The sequence below is a fragment of the Puma concolor genome, chromosome C1 (genome assembly GCF_028749965.1).
Source record: "Puma concolor isolate L17-30 chromosome C1, mPumCon1.1.hap2, whole genome shotgun sequence".
NCBI lineage: Eukaryota > Metazoa > Chordata > Mammalia > Carnivora > Felidae > Puma > Puma concolor.
The window spans coordinates 103,280,175-103,305,162 of NC_141674.1; the positions used below are offsets into that span (position 1 = coordinate 103,280,175).

The 24,988-nt window shown below is 39.8% G+C and overlaps 1 protein-coding gene across 4 annotated transcripts in view; it reads left to right on the plus strand.

The window, feature by feature from the left end:
- The first annotated feature begins 9,814 nt into the window (after positions 1-9,814).
- The window catches only part of PDE4DIP (phosphodiesterase 4D interacting protein), a 226,816-nt gene continuing 211,642 nt past the window's right edge, over positions 9,815-24,988 (plus strand). For 3 of the 4 annotated variants that reach the window (XM_086717969.1, XM_086717985.1, XM_086717976.1), the window contains exon 1: positions 9,816-9,915. In XM_086717969.1, the coding sequence (XP_086574095.1) occupies positions 9,911-9,915 (5 nt within the window). In that variant the 5' untranslated portion in view covers positions 9,816-9,910. Of the gene's footprint in view, positions 9,916-24,988 lie in introns of all 4 variants that reach the window. The other variant, XM_086717986.1, reaches the window with a different exon arrangement.

Consider the following 24,988-nt stretch of genomic DNA (forward strand, 5'->3'; position numbering starts at 1 on the left):
AATGTGATGAAATGGGATACAACAACTTGTTAATTTTGTCTTATGGCGAATTCTCTATCAACCAAAGACACAATTCTTGTTAATCAGTCCCTTGGGAGCATCCTTCTCCTGCCCCCTAGCCCACCCTTTCATTCCATTACTATCTGATGGGGGACCTTTTCCTCCCCACTTAGTTAAGGAGTATGATCCTCTGGCTCTGGAAATCTGACAGTCAAACCCAAAGTTCAATGTGCCATTTCTCTAAGGAGGCCTACCTCAGAGCCCTTAGGTGAATGAGAACCAAAATCCCAAAAGCAACTTCCTTTTTTTATTCACTATTTATGCAGCCTGTTGCTTCTTGAGAATATTACAATGGCAGCTTTGAATTGGGGTTTTAGGGGATCAAGACAACAATCCTTTCTTCCTCTTCTAAATTGAGATCAAACTGGGAAATAGACATACAAAACTAGACAGAGAAATACTACTACTACTTTTATTACTGATCAGATTAAATGGGGAACATGGATTTGGATCCCAAAGGTCTTGCTAACATTCTACCCCAGATTTAGGCAGACTTACCCGTCTAGCTGGGAAACACCTACCTTCCCCAAAGAGGCAGCAGGCTCCTTACCACATGGCAGAGAACACACATCCTGGCACTAAGGCCAGAATTTTCTCAAAAATACTCACCTGTCTCTGAGTATGGCCCTACACCGAGGGGAACCTTGGCCCTACAAGGGGACAAAATGATCTTAGCACCTTTGTTTCCTACTAGTGAAGCGGCTCTGGTGATCTCATAGACATCCAGCCATTCTCTTTCCTCCAGCCTTCATCTGGGAATAAGTTGTATCGCAATATGCTTTTAGTGGAGGATGTGACTTTTGTAAATTTTGTATGGTACAATGCCTTTCTTACGTGCCTTCTCATTGTGACTGTGTTGTACTTCAGTTTACGACAAAGTATTGCCACAAAAGTAACATTTTTAGATTTTTTTTTAATATTGCTCTGGGGATAGGATGTATATTTATGTTGGCATCCATCATTTTTGTTGCCACCAGTGGCAAAACCTCAGTTTAAATTACTGAATGTGTTTGGGTTTTTAGCAAGTTTTATGTTACTACTTATTTTTATTCAATATGCTCTATGAAAAAAGATGGGAAATGCTGCTGGGGAAACTTAAAAATACTAATAAGATAAAAAGCCCTAATTTAACCTCTAAAATGCTTCAAGACGCTGGTAAACAGACATTATGTATCATGCATGATATTCAGGTGCTCTCAGAAGCTCTTGTAAAATTTGTATAAAGATTTTTTTTTAATGTTTTTGAATTTATTTTGAGAGAGAGGGAGAGAGGGTGGGGGAGGGGCAGAAAGAGAAGAGAGAGAGAGACAACCCCAAGCAGGCTCCTCACTGTCAGCATAGAGCCTGATGTGGGGCTCAGTCTCACAAACCATGAGATCATGACTCAAGCCAAAACCAAGAGTTGGAGGCTTAACCAACTTAACCACCCATGTGCCCCCAAATTTATGTAATTTTAAACCTTTTTTTTTTTGAAGAATAAAGGAAAAAAGTCAAGAAGATAGTTTATATCCAGGTTAGACTGGATTCAAATACTATTTACCACAAATTGCAACAGAGGCATTTTATGTTTTGCTTTTTTTTCCCTAATTTGGTCTTTGTAACTGTTGTAACTTTGTAACTATTGAGATTTGTCTCAAATAGAATTTTATGGAGGTATTTTTGTTTTGTTTTGTTTTGTTTTGGTGAGGGGTGATGGTGGGAGACAAACTTTTTTTCAACATGGATCAAATTACAAATGAAAGAGGGGATATTACTACTAATCCATAGAAATAAAAAAGATTATAAGGGAATACAGTGACCAATTGTGTGCCAAAAAATTAGTCAAACTAGATGAAATGGACAAATTCCAAGAAAGACACAAGCTACCTGAACTGATTCAAGAAGAAATAGAAAACCTGAATAGACCTATAACAAATAAAGACAATGAATTAATAATAATGGCAATAATAATAATAACAATAATGCCTCCCACAAGGAAAAGTCCAGGTCCAGAAAGCTTAACTTGTGAATTCCAGAAAATGTTTAAAGAACACTAATGCTTTGCAAACTCTTCCAAAAAAATATAAGAGAACACCTCCCAACTCATTCTAAGAGACCAGTATTACTCTAATACCAAAACCAGTCAATTACTTCACAAGAAATGAAAATGACAGACCAATATACCTTATAGTAGTGAACTTTTTCCAGCAATACATAAAAAGGATTATACATCAGGGCACAAAGGTGGCTTGGTTGGTTGAGTGACCAGATCTTGGTTTCAGCTCAGGTCATGATTTCACAGTTCATAGGATCGAGCGCCATGTTGGGCTGCATGCTAACAGTGGACAGCCTGCTTGAGATTCTCTCCCTGTCTCTCTGATCCTCTTACATTTGCTCTCCCTCTCTCAAAATAAATAAATAAATGTAAAAAAAAAAAAAAAAAGGATTCTATATCATGACCAAGTGGAATTTATTTGAGGAATCAAGATTGCTTCAACATATGAACATCAATAAATGTAATACATGATATTAATAGAATAAAGGACAAAACACATGATTATCTCACTGAATGCAGAAAAAGCACTCAAGAATATCTATCCTCTTTCCTATTAAAAACAGTCAACCAGCTAGGAATAGAAGAGGACTTTCTCAACCTGATAAATGACACCTATGAAAAACCTACAGCTAGCACTACTTAAAAGTGATATTGAAAGATTTTCCTCTAAGATTTGGAACAATACAAAGATGTCCACTCTCACCACTTCTATTCAACATTACATTTAAAGTTCAAGCCAAAGTAATCAGGCAAGAAAATGTAATAAGAGCATTGAAATTGGAGAGAAAGAAGTAACACTAAATCTATTTGCAGATGACTTGATATATGGAAAATTCTAAAGAATCCACAAAAAATAGAATTAATAAGTGAATTCATCAAAGTTGTAGGACACAAGATCAATATGCAAAAATCCCAATTGTATTTTTATGCACTAGAAATGAACAATCCAAAAATAAAATTAGGAACACAAGTCCATTTACAACAGCATAAAAATAAATAGTTAATTCAACAAAAGAAGTGTAAGATTTATAGACTGAGAACTATAAAATATTGTTAAAATAAATTAAAGAAAATCTAAAAAAAGTGGAAAGACATCCCATGTCCATGGATTGAAAGATTTAATGGGGTTTAAATAACAATAATTCCCAAATAATTATTAGAATAACAATAATTACATGTTCATTGCAATCCATATCACAATCCCAGCTGGTTTGTTTGTTTTGTTTTCGAAATCTGCAAGCTCATTCTAGAATTCATCTAGAAATGCATACGACCCAGAAGAGGCAAACAATCTTGAAAAAATTAACAAAGTTAAAGAACTCACACTTTTCCAACTTCAAAATTTACTACAAAAACAGTAATAAAAACAGTGTGGTACTGGAATAAGGATAGACATACAGATCAATAGAATAGGATGGAGAGTACAGAATAAACTCATATATCTGTTGTCAACTGATTTTTAACAAGGGTGACAAGATAGTTCAGTGAAGCAAAGAGTAGTCTTCTCAACAAGTAATGTTGGTACAACTGGATATTCACATGTAAAAGATTGAAGATGGACCCCCTTACCTCACATCTAATATAAAAATTACCTCAAAATGGATCATCAGCCTAAATGTATGACCTAAAACTATATATCACTTAGAATAAAATATAGGAATGAATCTTTATGAACTTGGATTCAATAGTACTTTTTTTTTATGTTTATTTATTTTGAGAAAGAGAGTGTGTGTGTGGGCATGGAAGTGAGGGAGAGACAGAGGGAGGGAGAGAGAATCCCAAGCAGGCTCCATGCTAAGATTGTGGATCCCTACATGGGGCTTGATCCCATGAACCATGAAATCATGACCTGAGCCCAAATCAAGAATTGTATGCTCAACCAACTCAGCCACCCAGCACCCCCAGCAGTAGTTAAGTAATTAACTTAAATAAGACACCAAAGGTGTGGTAGGAGGATAAAAAAGATAAATTGGACTTTACCAAAAGTGAAAACTTTTTTGCTTCAAAGGACATAATCAAGAAAGTGAAAAGACAAACCACAAAATATTTGCAAATCATATATAAGGTAAAGGAATTGTATTCCTTGGATCTAACAGATATTATATAGATATCTCTATATATCTTACAACTCAATAACAAAAAGGCAAACAACCCAATTAACAAATGGGTAGTGGGGGTGCCTGGATGGCTCAGTCGGTTAAGCATCTCAGTCTTGATTTCAGCTCCAGTCTTGATCTCACAGTTATTGGGTTTGGGCTCCGCATTGGGCTCCACACTGACAGCAGAGAGCCTGCTTGAGATTATCCCTCTCCCTCTCTCTCTGGCCCTCCCCTGCTCTCTCTCTCTCTCAAAATAAAATAAAATAAACTTTAAAAAATGGTAGTGGATTTTTTTAAGTAAGCTCGACACCCATTGTAGGATTTGAACTGACAATCCCAAGATCAAGACTCACATGCCCTACCTACCAATTGAGACATCCAGGCACCCCAGGTGGTGAATTTGAATAGGTATTTCTCCAAAAAAGATATACAAATAGCCAACAAGCATATGAAGTGATGCTTACCATCATTAGTCATTAGGGAAATGCAAATCAAAACCACAGTGAGATACCACTTTATATCCACCAGGATGGCTATAATCAAAAAGACATGTAATAACAAAGGTTGGTGAGAATATAGAGGAAGTGGAACTCTCATGCACTGCTCGTGGGAATGTAAAATCATGCAACTACTTTTGAAGATAGTTTGGCAGTTTCTCTAAAGCTTAGACATAGAGTTACCACGTGACCCAGCAATTCCACTGCTAGGTGTCTACCAAAAAGAATTGAAAACATGTCCTCTCAAAACTGTGTACATGAATGTAATAGCAGCATTATTCATAATAGTCAAAAAATGGAAATAATCCAAATGTCTATCTATTAACTGGTGAATAATCAAAATGTGGCATTTCCATACAATGTGATATATTTTGGGCAATAAAAATGAAGGAATTCCTGGCACATGCTACAGAGTGAATAAACCTCGAAAACATTATGATAAGTGAGAGAAACCAAACATAAAGGACTACATATTACATGATTCCATTTATGTGAAATCTCTAAAATAAACAAATCTATAAGGACAGAAAGTAGACTAGCCCTTGCCAAGGAGTGGGAAGAGGGAGAGTAGGTAATGAGGATGGAAATTGTGAGTGACTGATAATAGCTACAGGGTTTCTTTCTAGGGTGAACAAAATGTTCTAAAATTAGATAGCAGTGATGGTTGCACAATCCTGGGAATATACTAAAAAACTACTGATGAAAGCATTCAAAGAACTAAATAAATGGAAAAATGGAAAGATACTCCATGTTCATGGATAGGAAGACTTAATATTGTCAGGGTGCCATTTCTTCCCAACTTGATCTAAAGATTCAATGCATTCTCATTCAAAATACCAGCGGGTTATTTTGTGGGTATCAACAAACTGATTCTAAAGTTTATATGGAGAGGCAAGAGACCAACAGTAGCCAACACAATACTGAAAGAGAAAGTCAGAGAACTAACACTAGCTGAGTAATCAAGACAGTGTGACATTGACAGAACATTAGGCAAATAGATCAGTGGAACAGAAGAGAAGAGTAGACCAGCAAAATATGGACAACTGATTTTTTTACAGAGGAAGAAGGCAAATCAATGTAGAAAAGATAGTTTTTTCAACAAATTATGTGCTGGAACAACTGGACATCACATGCAAAATAAGGAATCTAGATACAGACCTTACACCTATCACAAAAATTAAGTCAAAGTAGATCATAGACCTAAATGTAAAAGCAAAACTAGAAAATGCCTAGAAGAGGGGCACCTGGGCGACTCAGTCAGTTGAGCAGCCAACTCTTGATTCAGCTCAGGTCAGGATCTCATGATTCATGGGACCCTGAGTCAGGCTCTGGGGCTGACAGCATGGGGCCTGTCTGGGATTCTCTCTCTCCCACTTCCCCACTCTGAAAATAAATAAATAAACTTGAAAGAAAGAAAGAAAGAAAGAAAGAAAGAAAGAAAGAAAGAAAGAAAGAAAGAAAGAAAGAAAGAAAAAGAAAGAAAGAAAGAAAAAAGAAAAGAAAGAAAGAAAAGAAAGAAAGAAAAAGAAAGGGAGAAAATGCCTAGAAAATAACATTGGAGAAAATCTAGGTGACCTTAGCTCTGGTGATGATTTCTTAGAAACAACACAGATATGAGCCATGAGAGAAAGAACTGGTAAATTGAACTTCATTTAATTTTTTTTAATGTTTATTTTTCAGAGGCAGAGACAGAGTGTGAGCAGGGGAGGAGCAGAGAGAGAAGGAGACACAGAATCTGAAGCAGCTTCAGGCTCTGAGCTGTCAGCACAGAGCCCGATGTGGGGCTCGAGCTCATGAACCACAGGATCATGACCTGAGGTGAAGTCGGACACTTAACCAACTCAGCCACCCAGGCATCCCACAATCCCGCAGAATTCTTTTTTTTTTTTTAATTTTTAACGTTTATTTATTTTTGAGACAGAGAGAGACAGAGCATGAACGGGGGAGAGGCAGAGAGAGAGGGAGACACAGAATCGGAAGCAGGCTCCAGGCTCTGAGCCATCGGCCCAGAGCCCGACACGGGGCTTGAACTCACGGACCGTGAGATCGTGACCTGAGCTGAAGTCGGACGCTTAACCGACTGAGCCACCCAGTGCCCCCCGGCAGAATTCTTAATCAGGTACCTGGGTAGTATCAGGATTTTTTTTTTTTCTAATCAGCTAGGGCTTCAGCTGTTTTTACTGGATATTTTCTGCAGTATCATTATATTGAATTGTTCTATCAAAATTTCTGATGTCTCTCACTTTCAAACAACCCAAAATGTAATAGGACACTTAATATTAACAAAGCCAAAAAAGTTTTTTAAGTAAATTCCAAGGCAATAGAGCTACCCAAACAAAATTATGTCATCACAGAACCCAGTTTAACTCTTGGGACAATGCAAAACCACATAGCTATTTCCAAACATCATAGCAGAAATTCAATGTTGAATAGAGAAAGAAGAGAAAACCTTTTCAGTTTTAGCCTCTTTTGCTTATCAATGATTTCAGGACGATTATCTGAAGCTATGACTTGTAAACATAGTTTCAGTTGTTTATGGTACTGTGTTTAATATATGGCAGGTGGAGGTGGAAATCACCTGTAGAAATTGTTTCCTCTCTTCTGGTGGCACACTTGAGATCTTCGTGTGTTGTTACAAAAGTTAAAAATTTACAGGTTGGCAGTCTCAGTTTAGTCTCATTAAACCGTGGTTTAATGAGTTTAGTGATTTTGATTTTCCACCAGCAAATCAAAACCTATTCATTTTCATTTCCCCCTTTGAAGCCCCTCTTCTGGTACCTGGGGGCTGATTTGAATGTAGGTTCTGTTTAGTAACATAACTTCCATCCTCTCTTGTGTGGGTTCCTTTTCAGCCCTTGCAGAATGATTCCTGCCAATGCATAAAAGCTATGGAACTGATTAGATCTATGAAACCTGCCTCCTGGTCAAGATGTCCCTTTTTGTTTCAAAAACATTTTTTTTAACGTTTATTCATCTTTTTTTTTTTTTTTTTTCCAGAGAGAGAGACAGAGAGAGACAGAGTGTGAGCAGGGGAGGGGCAGAGAGAGAGGGAGACACAGAATCTGAAACAGGCTCCTGGCTCTGAGCTGTTAGCATAGAGCCCAAAGTGGAATTCAAACTCCCTAACCCTGAGATCATGCATAACCTGAGCCAGAGTCAGCAGCTTAACAGACTGAGCCACACAGGTGCCCTGAGAGGACTTTATTTTACAGGGGTGGGATGGACCTAATGGAGAAGGCGAGGCCAAAGATATAAAGACAACAAAAGAGGGTGACTCTTGATTTCCGCTCAGGTCATGACCTCATGCTTCGTAAGTTCGAGCCCTGCGTCACGTGGCTTTCCACTGACAGTGTGGAGCCTGCTTGGGATTCTCTCTCTCTCTCTGCCTCTCCCCTGCTCATTCTCTCTCCCTCTCTCTCGAAATAAATAAATAAAACTTAAAAAAAAAAAAAAAAAGAAAGACAACAGAAGATAATTGAGAAAAACGGGGCGCCTGGGTGGCGCAGTCGGTTAAGCGTCCGACTTCAGCCAGGTCACGATCTCGTGGTCCGGGAGTTCGAGCCCCGCGTCAGGCTCTGGGCTGATGGCTCGGAGCCTGGAGCCTGCTTCCGATTCTGTGTCTCCCTCTCTCTCTGCCCCTCCCCTGTTCATGCTCTGTCTCTCTCTGTCCCAAAAATAAATAAACGTTGAAAAAAAATTTTTAAAAAAAAGATAATTGAGAATCTCTAGCAGGGACGGGAGTGGTAGGGTAAATTGGGCAGGTAAGACATACTGGAGGGAAAAAAGAGGTAAAGATATAGATTAAGCTGGGAGGTTTGAAAGAATGATGAGATACTGGGTAGTGTCATTTTCTGGAGGCATTTGGAATCATGATAAGAGGCACCTTAAAATGAAACAGTCAAGAAGTCGAATTGACTGGATGAGATGAATGAGAGAGAGATAAATCTCTGACCACTCACAAATTTGGGGCTTGGGCAATGGGTGGATGATAGTGTTGGAGTACAACAACAACAACACAGATTTGGGAGGAAAATGTGTTAAGGATGAGTTGCTTTGTTTACATGGAATCCATCAATAGTGCATATTGCATAAGGCATTTTGCCTCTGAACTTTGGGATCCACAGTGCCCACTACAAAGATAAACCCGCTCTTCTAAGCCTTGTGTACATAAAATAGTGTCACAGAAGCATTCTGCTCTGCTAGGGTCTCACTAGCTTCCTTCCTTAGTGGACTATAAGAAAAGGCTTTTCAGAAGGAACATGAAGTGGAGAATTTATTTGACCTATGAACTTTTTATTTTTTAACCATGACTACATTCCCTTGACTGGATATTGGATACCAAGCTATATAGGCTTCACTAGGAGTTCTGCATGAAAAATGGCAATCCGAAAGTCTCAAATGAAAGGAAAACTGAGGTTATTTAAGAAGAAGATTTTTACAACAACTAAAGGGAAAATTGAGGGGATAAAAGAGTTTAAGAAGGAGAAACAGGGAGAGTGGGAGAAAAGGGGTTCGCCAACAGCCTGGGGAAGTAGTGATTCTGAGGAAAGAATAATGTAACATAGAAGACGATGACTGAGTTGGAGGGAGGAGGAAGACAAAACCCGGGAAAATTTGGAGAGAGGGAGTGTGAAAAGGAGAAACTTTTTAAGGTTGGAAATTGAGGGCGGTGACCATGGAGTGGATAGGTAGACGAAAAAGAGTGCCATGTGGGAATGGAAAGGTTTCCAGGTTGAGGTAGTGGGTGGAGAGAGGATGGGGTGATGATAGAGGGTGAAGAGACCGCGGGGGGTGTTTGTGGGCGAGGGACAAGAGCAATCTGGGAGGAGCAGGTGGCCGAGGCAGCCGCGGAGCAGGCCTGGTCCTTCCAGGTTTCCGCCGCAATCCGCGCCTGGAGGATGCTCCCTGGCAGCGCGCGAAGACCGTGGGGAATCCAAGCAGGGTCGGTCACCGGGACGGGCGCGGCCAGGCCCGGGAAATCCATCAAGAGGACCGACAGCGGGTCCTGCTGCCGCCGCCGCCGCTGCGGCTGCAGCTGCTGCCGCCGCGCGTCCCGCCGGGCGCACCGCGCGCCCTACTGGCCCGGGGACGCGGCTCGAGCCCCACCGCCCTCGCGGCGCTCCCCTGGCCGGGCACGACGGCGTCCCGAGGCGGCCGGGAGCTGGGCGGCGGCGGCCGAGGAGGAGGAGGAGGAGGCAGCCGCGGCGGCCGCACCCTGGATGAGGTGAGAGACCCGCGGGAGCCCCGGAGGCTGCGGTCCGCGCGGGGAGCGGGGGCGCGCGGCGCGCTGGGCGGGAGGACCGTTCCCGGGGCTGGGCCCCGGGGGCTGAAGGGGTTGGCGCCGAGGGCCATCAGCTAGGACAGGGGTTGGAGGGCACCGGGCAGAGGGTTTGCGGGGCGTTGATGCGGCCGGTGGCGGGGCAGAGCGGAGAAAAGCCAGTGGGGGAGTTGCCTAGAAATCAAGGTGTGGCTCCGCGTTATAACGGACTAAAGCTGGGGAAACGCGTCTCTGTCCCATCCAAGGTCTTTGCCGGATGTGTAGACGCCCGTTTTGTTGGTGGAGATGAGGTTGAAGGCCATGTCTGTTGATGGAGAGATGAGCACATGATGCAGAAGGCCATGCCAGGGTGGAAGCATTAGGGAAGGTAAAAGCAGATCAGGAAACGCGCGCGGGTACGCGCTGCTTTCTCTCACACCCTCTTTATCTGTGTATCTATATAATTTTTATTTATCTAAGAGACAAACAGCACGGTGGGGCTGGTGATGGTTCTTTCTTCCTAGGCCACCTCTCTTCCCCTGCAGAGCTGTGGCCATGCCTGTTGGCCGGATGAGGCGTGCAGGACAATCTCCACTTAACCCAGCCCCTTCCTTTGCGCTGAAATGGAAGACTGGACAGATTAGGCCCACATTTTCTTCATGTAGCATCAGCAGGACAAAAATCTGCCATGCATATGATGTTTTGGAAAAGAGATTGTGCTACCGCCGTTTTTGAAACAAGCCTTTCCTTGCCTTAGCATTTTTAGCTTACTCTTTTATGGGAACCCAGGAGTCCCAAATCATACTGCAGGGCAGTGGTGGCTTTGGTCTCTAAGCTGCCGTCAACTAACTGGGAAATGAAAAAAGTAACTTGGTTTCTCTGGGCCTCAATTTCCTATGCATAAAATCACGATTTGGATCTTTTGAGGATTAATTACAGAACGAAATATTAATGGAATCTGTTTTCTGTGTCTAGGACTATGCTTTATTTGTGAATTAGGAAACTAGTTTATTCACACTTCGTTGTATTTACTCATCACACTGCCCACTGTGAGAAAACTGAGTCAAAGTCATTCAATTGGCAGTGCTTAATGGAATCATATATCTATTAAGATACCCATAAAAAATTACTGCTTTTAAGAAAGTATGAGGCCACACCTAAAACTAATATAACACTGTCTGTTAACTAACTGGAATTAAAATTAAGACTTAAAAAAAATAAGGAACAAGGCAAAAGTATTCATTATTTGATTTTTTATAACATGGAATCAGTGGATTCCAAACAATTACTTTTTTTTTTTTTTTTTTTTTTTTTTTTAACATGTGTATCTCTGCAGTGTTGAATAGTTTTCACAGACTACTTTGGGTGTTTTTTTTTTTTTTAAAGCTTGAAACAAAAAAATTTTAATCTGAACATATATCTATAAAGTCTTTTTAACTGTTTATACATACACTGTGGTGAACACTTTTCATCAAAAGAGCAATGCTATTGCAAAATTTAAAATGGATCATGACTCATTATAAAGATGTGATTTTTTTTTTTTTTTTTTTACGGTCTTTGGTAACAAAAAGTTACCAAATTAGAATTTGGTTCTCTACATTGTGGTTTAATTGTTTAAATAGACAGCACACTTTAATTATTTCCTTAATGGCTATTCATCTGACAGACCTCCGTATTCATCTTAGTTGATGTAACGAGGAGCCTTGAAATGTTTTTTTTCTAACATTTCAGGAATTCCCAAATGAAACTGTGTCAGGAACTTCACTGAGGTTGGTGCTACTCTGACCCCCATTGAAAAATTCTCTAGGAATGCGCAGCATTTTTTTTTTAAGTTTACTTATTTATTTGAGAAAGAGACAGAGCATGAGCAGGGGAGGGGCAGAGAGAGAGGGGGAGAGGGAGAATCCCAAGCAGGCTCCACACTGTCACTGCAGAGCCAGATGCAGGGCTCGAACCCATGAACCATGAGATCATGACTTGAACTAAAGTCAGATGCTTAGCCAACTGAGCCACCCAAGCACCCCTGTGTGGCATACTTTCATTTTTTATTCTTTTTTAAGGAGGCTTCACCCCCAACGTGGGACTTGAACTCACAACTCCACAATCAAAAGTCAAATGCTCTACCAATGGAGCCAGCAGGGTGCCCCTTTACTTTTGAAAACACACCTGTCTTATCTACAGTATTAGAGGTTTATGAGTATGAGAGACTTGTCCTTGAGAAGGGGCGTTTTTGGTATCTAATTTTCTGACTATCAAATCAGTTTTAAAAATGGAAGAAAACACCTCTGCACATTACCCAGATTCAATTTACTTCTGTTATTTATTGAGCAACGATGGTGGAGGCCAGGACAAAACTGGATGCAAAACTGCCCTCAAGTAGCTCAGAATCTATAGCTCTACACCAGTTATGGAGTAAGTGCTATAACAGAAGGGTGAAGTGGGAAAATGAGAAATAAATAAATTAATAAATAAATGAATTAATTAATTAAAAGGATCTCTTCAGGGAAAATGGACTGTGTCCTAAGAAGCCATACAAGGTGACATTATCTTGGAAAATATGTTAGAATCTGGTCTTGGGGCACCTGGGTGGCTCAGTCGGTTGGGCGTCCCACTTTGGCTTAGGTCATGATCTCATGGTTCATGGGTTCGAGTCCTGCATTGGGCTCTGTGCTGACATCTCAGAGCCTGGAGCCTGTTTCAGATTCTGTGTCTCCCTCTCTCTCTACCCCTCCCCCACTCTCTCTCTCTCTCTCTCAAAAATAAGCATTAAAAAAATAAAAAAAAAAAGAATCTAGTCTTACCTTGTCGAGTCTGTTTCTCAGGCTGATATTAAACAAATCCACAAGACTGCTATCTAAACCCAGAATGACAAATTATTATGAGGATTTATTCTCAAAAATTAAAATGAGGATTCTAACATCTCGGGGAACTAGACCCTCTTCTGTTACTCTAGTAAGGTCTCTTGGCATACTTGTCACATTTGGAAAACAAATTATAACCAAAAGATTGTTTATGAAACTTGAATTTAAAACAAGGGAAAGTAATCAGTGGATTCCAGATTTTGTAAACTTTAATAGCTTTAAACAGAGTAACAGGATACAAATGGGTTCTTTATTCCCCGGATGGTGAGCGTGCACCTCTCTTCTCATGTACTCCCTCTCTGTTTCTATCTCTGACCCACTAATATTTTCAATTAGGTAATAATCTGTTTGGCTCGGGAATCCTTGTGTGGTTCCAAGTGCTGGCACATCTTTTCTCTGAACCGGTTTGTCTTAATTGTAAACTTTACATTTCAAAATGCAAGCTTACTTTCTTTTAGGTGAAATTCATGATGGGGGTAAGGAAGTGGGGTCAGGGCATTTTGTTACAGCACCTACATGCTGGCATTATGAGCCAGATGGTTAATGGCTACTGAATGTGGTGCTAAGAACCAGAGGACCAGAGAGGGCTTCACACACACACAGGAGGTGAATTTTGTCTGGCCTAACAAAATAATGAAGCCAGGTTGGGTGGGAAGCAAATTTTAGCAGAGGGATAAAAACAGATGTATGGCCCTGGGAAAATGCTTTCTTGAAGTGAGACCCTGGATAGAACTTTTCAATGAGGATTTAATTCAAAAGTGATCCTCTCTCGGGGCGCCTGGGTGGCTTGGTCGGTCGAGCGTCCCACTTCGGCTCAGGTCATGATCTCACAGATCATGGGTTCAAGCCCCACATCGGTTCTGTGCTGACAGCTTAGAGCCTGGAGCCTGCTTCAAATTCTATGTCTCTCTCTCTCTCTGCTCCTCCCCAACTCTTGCTCTGTCTCTCTCTTTCCTTCAAAAAGAAATAAAAACATTAAAAAAAATTTTTTTTCAGAAGTGATCCTCTCTCAAGTATACAGTTGTTTAAGAAGAGGAATTAACTGAGTTGCCAGCTGCCTCTGGGTGCATTTTTGAACCCTAGCAGTTTGCATGTTTAGGTGGATAACCTGGAACCAGCAGACAACTGTCGGGGGTAATGATGTCAGAGAAGGTTAACTTTCTAACATCAAACTTCAACCATTATGTCTCTTTAGCCATCTCTCTTTTTGTCATTATTATTTTGTTACTGCTGTATTGAGATATAATTGACATAAAATAAACTGGGCAGATTTGGGGCACCTGGGTGACTCAGTCGGTTAAGCGTCCAACTTTGGCTCAGGTCACGATCTCATGGTTTGTGAGTTTGAGCCTTGTGAGTTCGAGCCCCGCATTGGGCTCTATGCTGACAGCTCGGAGCCTAGAGCCTGCTTCGGATTCTGTGCCTCCTTCTCTCTCTGCCCCTCCCCACTTGTGCTCTGTTCTCTCTGTCTCTCAAAAATAAATAAATGTTAAAAAAATTTTTTTTTAAATAAACTGGGCAGATTTAAAGTGTATGATTGGAAAAGTTTTGATACATGCATGTATCTGTGAAATTATCACATGCTTATCATCCCCAAAAGTTTCCTTCTTCCCTTTTATAATCCTCCCTGCTGTCTCTTGCCCCCCTAACACGCAGGCAATCAACCACTGATCTGCTTTCTGTTGCTCTGTTAGTTCGCATTTTCTAGAAATTTATATACATGGAATCATATAGTAAGTACTCTTTGTTTCTGTCTGGGCTTCATTCACTCAGCATAATTATTCTGAGTTTTATCCACGACGTTGTGGGTAGCAATAGTTTGTTTTCTTTTGTTACTGAGTAGTATTCCCTTGTATGGATATGCCACAGGTTGTTTATTTATACACCAGCTGTTTTATTATTTCCATTTTTTTAGCTATTACAAACAAAACTGCTGTGAACATTCATGTACAAGTCTTTTTGTGGACCTATGCCTTCATTTTCTTAGGTAAATTTCAAATAGTAGAGTAGTAGGCATATGTTTAACATTTTAAGATACCACCAAACTCTTTCTCAAAGGGATTGTACCTTTTTATTTCCCACTAGCAATATATGAAGGTTCCCACTTCTCCACATTCTTGTCAACACTTATCATTGTCTGTCTTTTTTATTATAGCCATTCTAGTGTGTGTGAAATGGTATCTTATGGTTTTGATTTGCATTGCCCTAGTGACTACTGACGTTGAACATTTTTTATGTCCTTAATTACCATCTGTATATTTTTGGTGAAGTGTCTATTGAAATCTTTTGCCCATTTTTTTATTGAGTTGTTTGCTTTTTTTGTGATTAAATTTGGGAGTTCCTACGTATCTGAAATACAAGTCTTTATTATAGAGGTACTTTGTAAGTATGTTGTCCCAATCTATATCTTGTCTTTCTATGTTAATAAGTGTCTTTTGAAGACCAGAAATCTTTAAATTTTGCCAAATAAGCCCAAACTATCAAACTGTTCTTTCATGTTCTAAGAAAGTGCTGCTTAACCCAAGGTCACAAAAATATTCTATGTTTTCTTCTAGAAATTTTATAGTTTTACATTTTATGCTTGGTTTATGATTCATTTCAAGCTAACTTTTGTATGAGGTACAAGGTATTGATCAAGGTTCATTTTTTGCATATAGATTTCCACTTATTCCAACATTGTTTGTTGAGAACCCTGTTCTTTCTCCATTTAATTTCCTTGGCAATTTATTGAAATCTATTGATCAAATATATGTGGGTCTATGTCTGAATTTTCTATTCTGTTCCATTCATCTATTTGTCTACTTTAAGACCAATACCATTTGTTTTGAAGTCCACTAACTTTATTGATATAAAAAACTTTGCAGAGACATAAAAGGAGCCACATAGCATAAAACAGACTAGAGACGGAAGTGGGGGTGAGGGAAAGGCTGGGAATCCACTCAGACAAGCTGATAATTGTCTACATGAAACTGGCAGGGGAAGAAGAAGGGAGATGCATGTAAGAGTCAGAATTCCAAAAAAGCTGAAATGGGGAGGGGAGCGAACGTCCCAAAGATCTTGAAGTATATCACAGGTGAGTATGACAACAGCAATATCTTCCTTCGTAGAGGACAGGGTGGGGAGTCCCCACATGGCTGCAAACTCTGGAGACCCAGTGCTGGGACTAGAGATTGGGGGCTCCCTAGGGAGCCTCACAGAAAGGTGTCACACCACTCTGGGAGGCACCCGAAGCAGTCCCAGGATTGCAGGGCATTGGCACCGTGTGTGTCCTTGAGCCATTCCCGAAGAGATCTTCATCTTTCTTTAGCACCAGAAACTGGCCAAGGACACCACGTAGGCCTTGTCAAAGCCCCCTTCCTCCAGCTCCTTGTCCAGAACTCCACTGATCCTGGCTAGACTCCCTGTTGGCTCTTCCCCCATGGGCTCTGCCACAGACTCTGTGCTTTGGGAAGGCTGTCATCTTGATCAGCTTAATTGTCAGCTCTTCCCGCCGCCCAGCTGCTCCTACCGATACCTCAGCCCACTCCATGCTGTCTTGATCACAGCAGCTCTTTATAAGTTTTAAAATCTTGTAGTGAAAGTCCTCCAACTTTGTCCTTCTTTTTCAAAATCATTCTGGCTATTCTAGGTCCTTTGTATTCTCATACACATTTTAGAATCCACTTGTCAGTGTAGACAAAAAGCCTGCTGGTGATTCGACTGGGATCACATTGACCCTATAGATTGATTTGGAGAGGATCAATATTTCAAAAATATTGAGTCTCCCAGTCCATAAACATGGTGCATATCTCCATTTATTTTGATGAGTGGTTCTCAGTTGGGGGTAACAGATATAACAGTATCTAGACACATTTTTGTGGGGTTTTTTGGGGATGTGTGTGTGTGTATTTGGACGCATTTTTGTTTATCATACCTCAGGGCAAGGGTGATTCGGGCATCTAGTAGATGAAGGTCAGGAATGCTGGTAAACGTTCTACAAAGCACAGAACAGTCCCTACAATGAAGAATTATCCAATCCAATAATAATAATAATAATGTCTTTAATTTCTCTCACCAGTGTTTTGTTTTTAGTGTATCCTAGTCATGTATCTTAGAGACACATATGCCTAGATTCTTCATATTGTTGATTCTCTTATAGTTGATAATATCTTAAAATTTTCAATTTCTGATTGTTTATTGCTAGTTTATATTGATTTTTCCCTATTGATTTTGTATCCTGTAGCTTTGCTAAATTCACAGTTTAGTTCTAAGAGATTTTTTTTTATAGATTTGATAGGATTTCTACATGATGATGTCGTCCCCCCAAGAAAGAGAGATGATATTTTAATCCTCTTTCCAATCTCTATGTCTATCTGTCTGTCTGTCTGTGTGTTGTTTGTCTTTGCCTTATTGCACTAGCTAGAGCCTCCAGTACAAAGTTAAACTGAAATAATGAGAGCAAACATCTCTGCCTTGTTCCTGATCTTAGGAGGAAGGCATTCAGTTTTTCACCATTATGTGTGATATTACCTGCAGATTTTCCATAGGTGCCTTTTATCACATTGAAAAAGTTCCCTTCTAGTCATAGTTTTCTGAGGATTTTCATTAGCAATGGATGCCTAATTTTACATCTGTTGAGATTATTGTATCATTTTCTCCTTCTACATTCTGTTAATCTGGTGAATTACAATGATTGATATAAGAATGTTAAAATTGGGGCATCTGGATGCCTCAGTTGATTGGGCGTCCAACTCTTGATTTTGGTTCAGGTCATGATCCCAGGGTCATGGTATTGAGCCCCAGGTCTGGCTCTGTGCTGAGCTTGGAGCCTGCTTGAGATTTTCTTTCTCTCCCTCTGCCCCTCCCTCCCTCTCTTTCTCTCTCCCTCTAAAATTAAAAAAAAAAAAAAATGTTAACATCAATGTTGGGTGCCTGGGATATATCCCACTTAGTTATGATTTACTATACTTCCTATATATTGTTGGATTAGATCTGCTAAAATTTTGTTAAGAATTTTTGGGGCACCTGGTTGGCTCAGTGGGTTAAGCTTCCGACTCTTGGTTTCAACTCAGGTCACAATCTCACTGTTTGTGGGTTCGAGCCCCTCATCAGTCTCCGTGCTGATGGTGCAGAGCCTACTTGGGATTCTCTCTCTCCCTCTGTCTCTCTGCCTCTACCCCACTCGTGATTGCTTGCTCTCTCTCTCTCTCTCTTAAAAATAAGTAAACATTTAAAAAAATTAAGAATTTTTGCATCTGTGTTCATGGGGGATATTGGTTTGTATTCTCTATTTACAATAACTTTGTTTGGATTTTGTATAAGGACAATATTGGCCTCAAAAAATGAGTTGGGGGCACCTGGGTGGCACAGTCGGTTGGTTGAGTGTCCAACTCTTGGTCTTGGTTCAGGTTATGGTCTCACAGTTCTGGGTTCAAGCCCCACATCAGGCTCTGCATTAATGGTGCGAAGTCTGCTTGGGATTCTGTCTCTCCTTCTCTCTGCCCCTGCCGGCTTGCGTGCACACTCTCTGTCTCAGAATAAATAAATAAACTTAAAAGAAAAAAGAGTTGGAATTCCCACCTCTTCAATATTGGGGGAGAGTTTGGGTAGAAATTGCATTATTGCTTCCTTAAATGTTTGATAGTATTCACTAGTAAAGACTTTTAAGCCTAGATTTTCCTTCTGGGAAGGTTTTTAATTACAAATATAATTTCCTTAATAAATATAGGTCTATTTAGCTTATCTGTTTCTTCTGGGGAGAGTTTTGTTAATTTGTGTCTTCCAAGAAATTTGTTCATTTTTTCTAAGTCGTCAAACTTATTGCCATAAATTTAAAAATTTTGCAAATTGAAACATAATTTTCTTATTAGTCCTTTAATATTTGTAGAGTCTGCACTGATGTCACCTTTCTCATTCTGCATATTGGTTATTTGTGTCTTCTCTTTTTGTTTCGATAAACTTGATCTGAAGTTTATCAGTTTTATTTACCTTTTCAGAAAACCAGCTTTGGCTTCACTTAATTTCTCTCTTGTTTTTAGTGTTTTGAGTTTATGTGCTTTACCCCTGGTCCTTATTATTTCCTTTCTTCTGCTTACTTTGAATTTCATTTGCTCTTCCCTTTTCAGTTTCTTAAAGTGGATGGCTAGATCATTGATTTAAGACCTTTCTTTTCTACTTCAACTTCTTTGGTTCTGTAAATTTCATTCTAAGTACTGCATTAGCTCTATGCCACAAATTTTTATATCTCCTGAATTCATTTTCATTCAGTTTAAAATACTTTCTCTTTTCACTTTTGGTTTCTTCTTTGCTCTGTGGGTTATATAGAAGTGTGTGTCTTGTTGTATGGAAACCAATTTGACAATAAATTTCATTAAAAAAAAAGAAGTGTGTGTTTAGTTTCAAGACATTTGAAAATATTTCAGACTTCTTTCTGCTACTGATTTCTGACATAATTCATTTGTGGTCAGAGAGCATATCTTGTATGATTTGAGTTCTTTTACATTTGCTGAGAATTGTTTTATGGCCCAGATTATGATATGTCTTCGTAAATGTTCCTTGTGCACTGGAAAAACATGTATCCTGCTGTTGTTGAGTGGTGTGTTTTAGAAAGATCCTTTAGATCAAGTTGGTTCATTATGTTGTTCAAATTTTACATATCATTATTGACTCTGTAGCTAATTTTTTATCAATTATTGAGAGAGGTATGTTAAAATTTATTAATACAAATTTCAAATTTGTTATTTCTCTTTGCTTTCTGTATTTTTAAAAAAGATTCCAGGGGTGCCTGAGTGGCTCAGTCAGTTGAGCGTCCAACTCTTGATTTGGACTCAGGTCATGATCCCAGGTTGTGGGATCTCTCTCTCTCTCCCTCTGCCCCTATGCCCCACTCATGCACTCTCTCTGTTTCTCTAAAATAAAATTTAAAGTAAATAAATAAATAAACAAATAAATAAATATTAAAAATAGAAGATTCTAAAACAAAGCTTTATTAGCTACATAGCTTCTCTGTGAGTTACCATTCTCCTTTTTTATTTTGTTTTTTTCTTTAAAATGCTAAACTCAATGGTTTTATCTTAAGTTGTGCAAAATATTGGTATTACAGAATGCTGAAATATTTTTTATGTCACTCAAAGGTTAACTGAAACATCTGAAGGAATTGTTTTTATAAAAACATTAAAATATTAATTATTTTGGGGTGCCTGGGTGGCTCAGTCAGTTGAGCATCTGACTCAGGTAATGATCTCACAGTCAGTGGGGTCGAGCCCCACATCAGGCTCTGTGCTGACAGCTCAGAGCCCGGAGGCTGCTTCAGATTCTGTGTCTCCCTCTCTCTCTGCTCCTCCCCTGCTCATGCTCTGTCTCTCTCTCTCAAAAATAAATAAAGATTAAAAAAATTAAAAATATATATATTAATTATTTTTTACAGATCAAATAGAATTTAATTTTTGTTTGTTAGCCTATTATGTTTTCATTTTGAAAGTAAAATATATCCAAAAGAGTCTAAGTAATTGGTTTTGGGCATTTCTATACCACAAAAATTTTATTTATTTATTTTTTAATTTTAAAATTTATTTTATTTTACTATTATTATTTTTAAATGTTTATTTATTTATTTCTGAGAGAGAGGGAGAGAGAGAGAGAGAGAGAGAGAGAGAGAGAGAGAAGGCCAGGAAAGGACGGAGAGAGAAGTAGACACAGAATCTGAATCAGGCTCCAGACTCTGAGCTGTCAGCACAGACCCGACGCGGGGCTCGACCCCACTGACGGTGAGATCATTACCTGAGTCGGATGCTCAACCGACTGAGCCACCCAGGTGCCCCCACAAAAAGTTTTTTGATAAGCACATCCTGATACTGTGCTAGAGGCAGAGTTATTTTGTTTCTAGATTAGCCAATCTCCTTGTTATACATTGTATATCATGGCAAACAATTAGAGCACCACCCACAGTTTTAGATTTCAGTCTGTATTACCACTCTTCCCAGAGGTTTGCTCCTGGTGGTATAAAGAAGAGAAGTAGCGGTATGAACAGTTTGAGGACTAAGCCTTGAGAAGATAGCAATGAGATAATAATGCCTTTCTAAATTGAATCAACATCATTAGAACTGCTATGGACATGAGCTTAAAGTGCCTTTTCGTCCCCTTCCCTAAAATGTGGAGACTCCATTTATCCCTAATCTAATGCAGGTACCATGGACCATATTTCCAGTGCCCGTTGTGATTTATAAATCCTAATCTTTTCATTAATCTGAAGGAGAGTCTTTTAACTTTGAAGCATACCCGAAAGAGTTTTATTGCACTTCAGAATTTGAAAGTGCCCTGAAATCTGTCCTTTAAAAAATTCTCTGTACTTTTTTTGTGCTATAAGAATCTTAGATGCATTAAAGAAAAGATTCTTATGTGTGTTAGCCTGTGATTTTTATCTCCAGCTAATATAAATTATACCTAAACTTTAATTTTAAACATTTTTTAAGTTTATTGATTTATTTTGAGAGAGACAGACAGAGAGCAAGTGTGAGCAGGGAAGGGGCAGAGACACAGGGAGAGAAAGAGCCTGACGTGGGGTTGGTCTCAGGAACCGGAAGATCATGACCTGAGCTGAAGTCAAGAGTCAGACGCTTAACTGAGCGCCCCGGGTGCCCCAGAAGTTGATTTTATTCTAAGGACATTGGGAAACGAAGGAAGGGTTTGAAGCAGAACCATGATATGATCTGGAAAAATAGTTAAAAATATCACTGTGCTTTTGTAGAATACACTTTGAGAGGCCAAGAGTGGAAGCAGAGGAAGCTGCTTTGAAGACTGTTGCAGTAAGTAGACCAGGTGTGAGATAGGCTGATTCATATAGGGTGACCGTATAGTGGTCAGGCTGGTAAGAAGCGAACAGATTCCAAATATATTTTGGGGGGCATAGCCGACAGAATCAATGGGGTATTGGATGAGGGGAATGAAGTTTAAAAAGGAAACATCACAGACCTTTTTAAAAAGAATAACTTAAACCCAAAACGGCTCTAAGAAAATGAAGTCTATTTAAACTAAAGATTTTTTTTTCCTATTAATGGAAAAAAAGAAGATTAGTTTTCCCCCACAGCCTCAGGAATTAGTTCAGGGATAGGCACTGGACTCAAACGGGATTCTTCAGGGGCCTCCTAAAAGACGCAGCCTCTGTGCTAATGCATGTGGGCCTCAGAACGTAGGGCCTGCTGGCAGATAACTCACTGCCTTGCAGATGCTGAAAATGAAATCAGAAGAGAAGATAACTGAGATGGAGAAACAGGACTTCACTGTACTAAGCTGCATTTGAAACACCGGGCCGAAGTTTTCTCCCCGCTCATGATGAGGGTAGTGGTGGTCAGGTGATGTAAGACATCACCTCTCCAACAGGAAGGACCCTGGGTACTATAAACAAGTATCTTAACAGAGAGTTGCAGATGATAACCAGATGGAGAGCCTCACAAATAAAGGGGATTTGTACTAGATCCCACAGGAGTTCCAAACAGAATTCTGCAGTTTAGATCCTGATCACTGACATGCATGGCAACCGCAGTATCATTGTCATTGTGATCGTTACTGCATGTGTAATGTGCGTTATTAACAATTATTAGGGGGCACTTGCTACATGCCAAGCCACAGTTTAAGCAATTTACACACACAATCTCATTTAATCCTCACTACAATTCTTTGAGAAAGGTATTATTATCCCCATTTTTATAGAAAGGTTAAATAATGTGACACGATAACACAGTTATGAAATGGTACAAGTGGGGCTTAATTGGCAGGTGCTAACTGTATTTCATGTGCATACGAGTAATTACTTTTGTTCAGCTTGCTTTTAAAATGTTTCTTTTCAGTGACCCTAGACTTTCTCTTCCTTAAAAAACAAATCGGGGCACCTGAGTGGCTCAGTGGGTTAAGTGTCTGACTTCAGCTCAGGTCATGATCTCACGGTTCATGGGTTTGCCCTGCATCAGACTCTGTGCTGACAGCTTGGAGCCTGGAGCCTACTTCCAAGTCTCCCTCTCTCTCTGCCCCTCCCCCACTCAGGCGCGCGCGCTCTCTCTCTCTCTCTCTCTCTCTCTCTCTCTCACTCTCAAAAATAAATAAACATTGGGGCGCCTGGGTGGCTCAGTCGGTTAAGCAGCCGACTTCGGCTCAGGTCATGATCTTGCGGTCCGTGAGTTCGAGCCCCACATCAGGCTCTGTGCTGACAGCTCAGAGCCTGGAGCCTGTTTCAGATTCTGTGTCTCCCTCTCCCTGACCCTCCCCCATTCATGCTTTGTCTCTCTCTGTCTCAAAAATAAATAAACGTTAAAAAAAATTTTTTTTTAAATAAATAAATAAACATTCAAATAAATAAAATTTAAAAAATCAAAACAGGGGTGGCTGGGTAGCCCACTTGGTTGTGTCTAACTCTTGATTTCTGCTCAGGTCATGATCCCATGGTCGTGAGATCGAGACCCGCGTAGGGCTCAGCACAGGGTGTGGAGCCTGCTTGGGATTCTCTCTGTCTCCCTCTCTCTCTGCCCCTGCCCTGCTCATGCTCTCTCTCTCAAAATAAATTAACTTAAAAAAATCAAAGCAATAACAAAAATCCTTTGATAGAGCTTTAACAAAAATGGTCTGGTCTCAAAATTGGCATAACAAGTGTAAAATGCCACTTGTTTTAAAATAATAAACTCCATTATTAAAATTTAACCTCGTGAGGATTTGCTTTCTAATTCGTACGGCATAAGTCCTGAAAACACAGAGAAATGAATGACTTATTTAAAACAAAAAGACGTTTACCTGGACGTGACTGAAAAATCTATCAAAAACCATCAGATGGTTCCATATTCAGGTTAATAAAAATGGGTGAATTGTACATTTCAAAGGAGAATCTGGGACACTATTCAAATAACAAATACTTAAAGCAAGCTGGGCTCACCGCCCAGAACAATAGGCACATGAAAAATTCACAGAATGTGGGATTTTGTCCACTGTGTGTGTGCTCAATGCACACTTACATTCGACCATACAACACTAGCTCAGAGAAAGGGGAACCAATAAAAAATGTTAACATGAACAAGTGACCTTAGTGTACAAAGAGAAACAATACCATATTTTAGCATCCTTCTCATCTCCATAATAATCAAATCTATAACATATTTTTGCCTCATTGCTGTGTAAATCTTGACTTTAGAATCTCCAACGAAATATTGCAACTAAAACGTGCAGCTTTATTATCTTTTTTTTTTTTTTTTTTTTTTTTTTTTTTTTCTTTTCTTCTTTTTTATTTTTTATTTATTTTTTTTATTTATATATGAAATTTATTGTCAAATTGGTTTCCATACAACACCCAGTGCTCATCCCAAAAGGTGCCCTCCTCAGTACCCATCACCCACCCTCTCCTCCCTCCCACCCCCCATCAACCCTTAGTTTGTTCTCAGTTCTCAACAGTCTCTTATGCTTTGGCTCTCTCCCACTCTAACCTCTTTTTTTTTTTTTTTTTTGTTCCCCTCCCCCATGGGTTTCTCTTAAGTTTCTCAGGATCCACATAAGAGTGAAACCATATGGTATCTGTCTTTCTCTGTATGGCTTATTTCACTTAGCATCACACTCTCCAGTTCCATCCACGTTGCTACAAAAGGCCATATTTCATTTTTTCTCATTGCCACGTAGTACTCCATTGTGTATATAAACCACAATTTCTTTATCCATTCATCAGTTGATGGACATTTCGGCTCTTTCCATAATTTGGCTATTGTTGAGAGTGCTGCTATGAACATTGGGGTACAAGTGCCCCTATGCATCAGTACTCCTGTGTCCCTTGGATAAATTCCTAGCAGTGCTATTGCTGGGTCATAGGGTAGGTCTATTTTTAATTTTCTGAGGAACCTCCACACTGCTTTCCAGAGCGGCTGCACCAATTTGCATTCCCACCAACAGTGCAAGAGGGTTCCCGTTTCTCCACATCCTCTCCAGCATCTATAGTCTCCTGATTTGTTCATTTTGGCCACTCTGACTGGCGTGAGGTGATATCTGAGTGTGGTTTTGATTTGTATTTCCCTGATAAGGAGCGACGCTGAACATCTTTTCATGTGCCTGTTGGCCATCCGGATGTCTTCTTTAGAGAAGTGTCTATTCATGTTTTCTGCCCATTTCTTCACTGGGTTATTTGCTTTTCGGGTGTGGAGTTTGGTGAGCTCTTTATAGATTTTGGATACTAG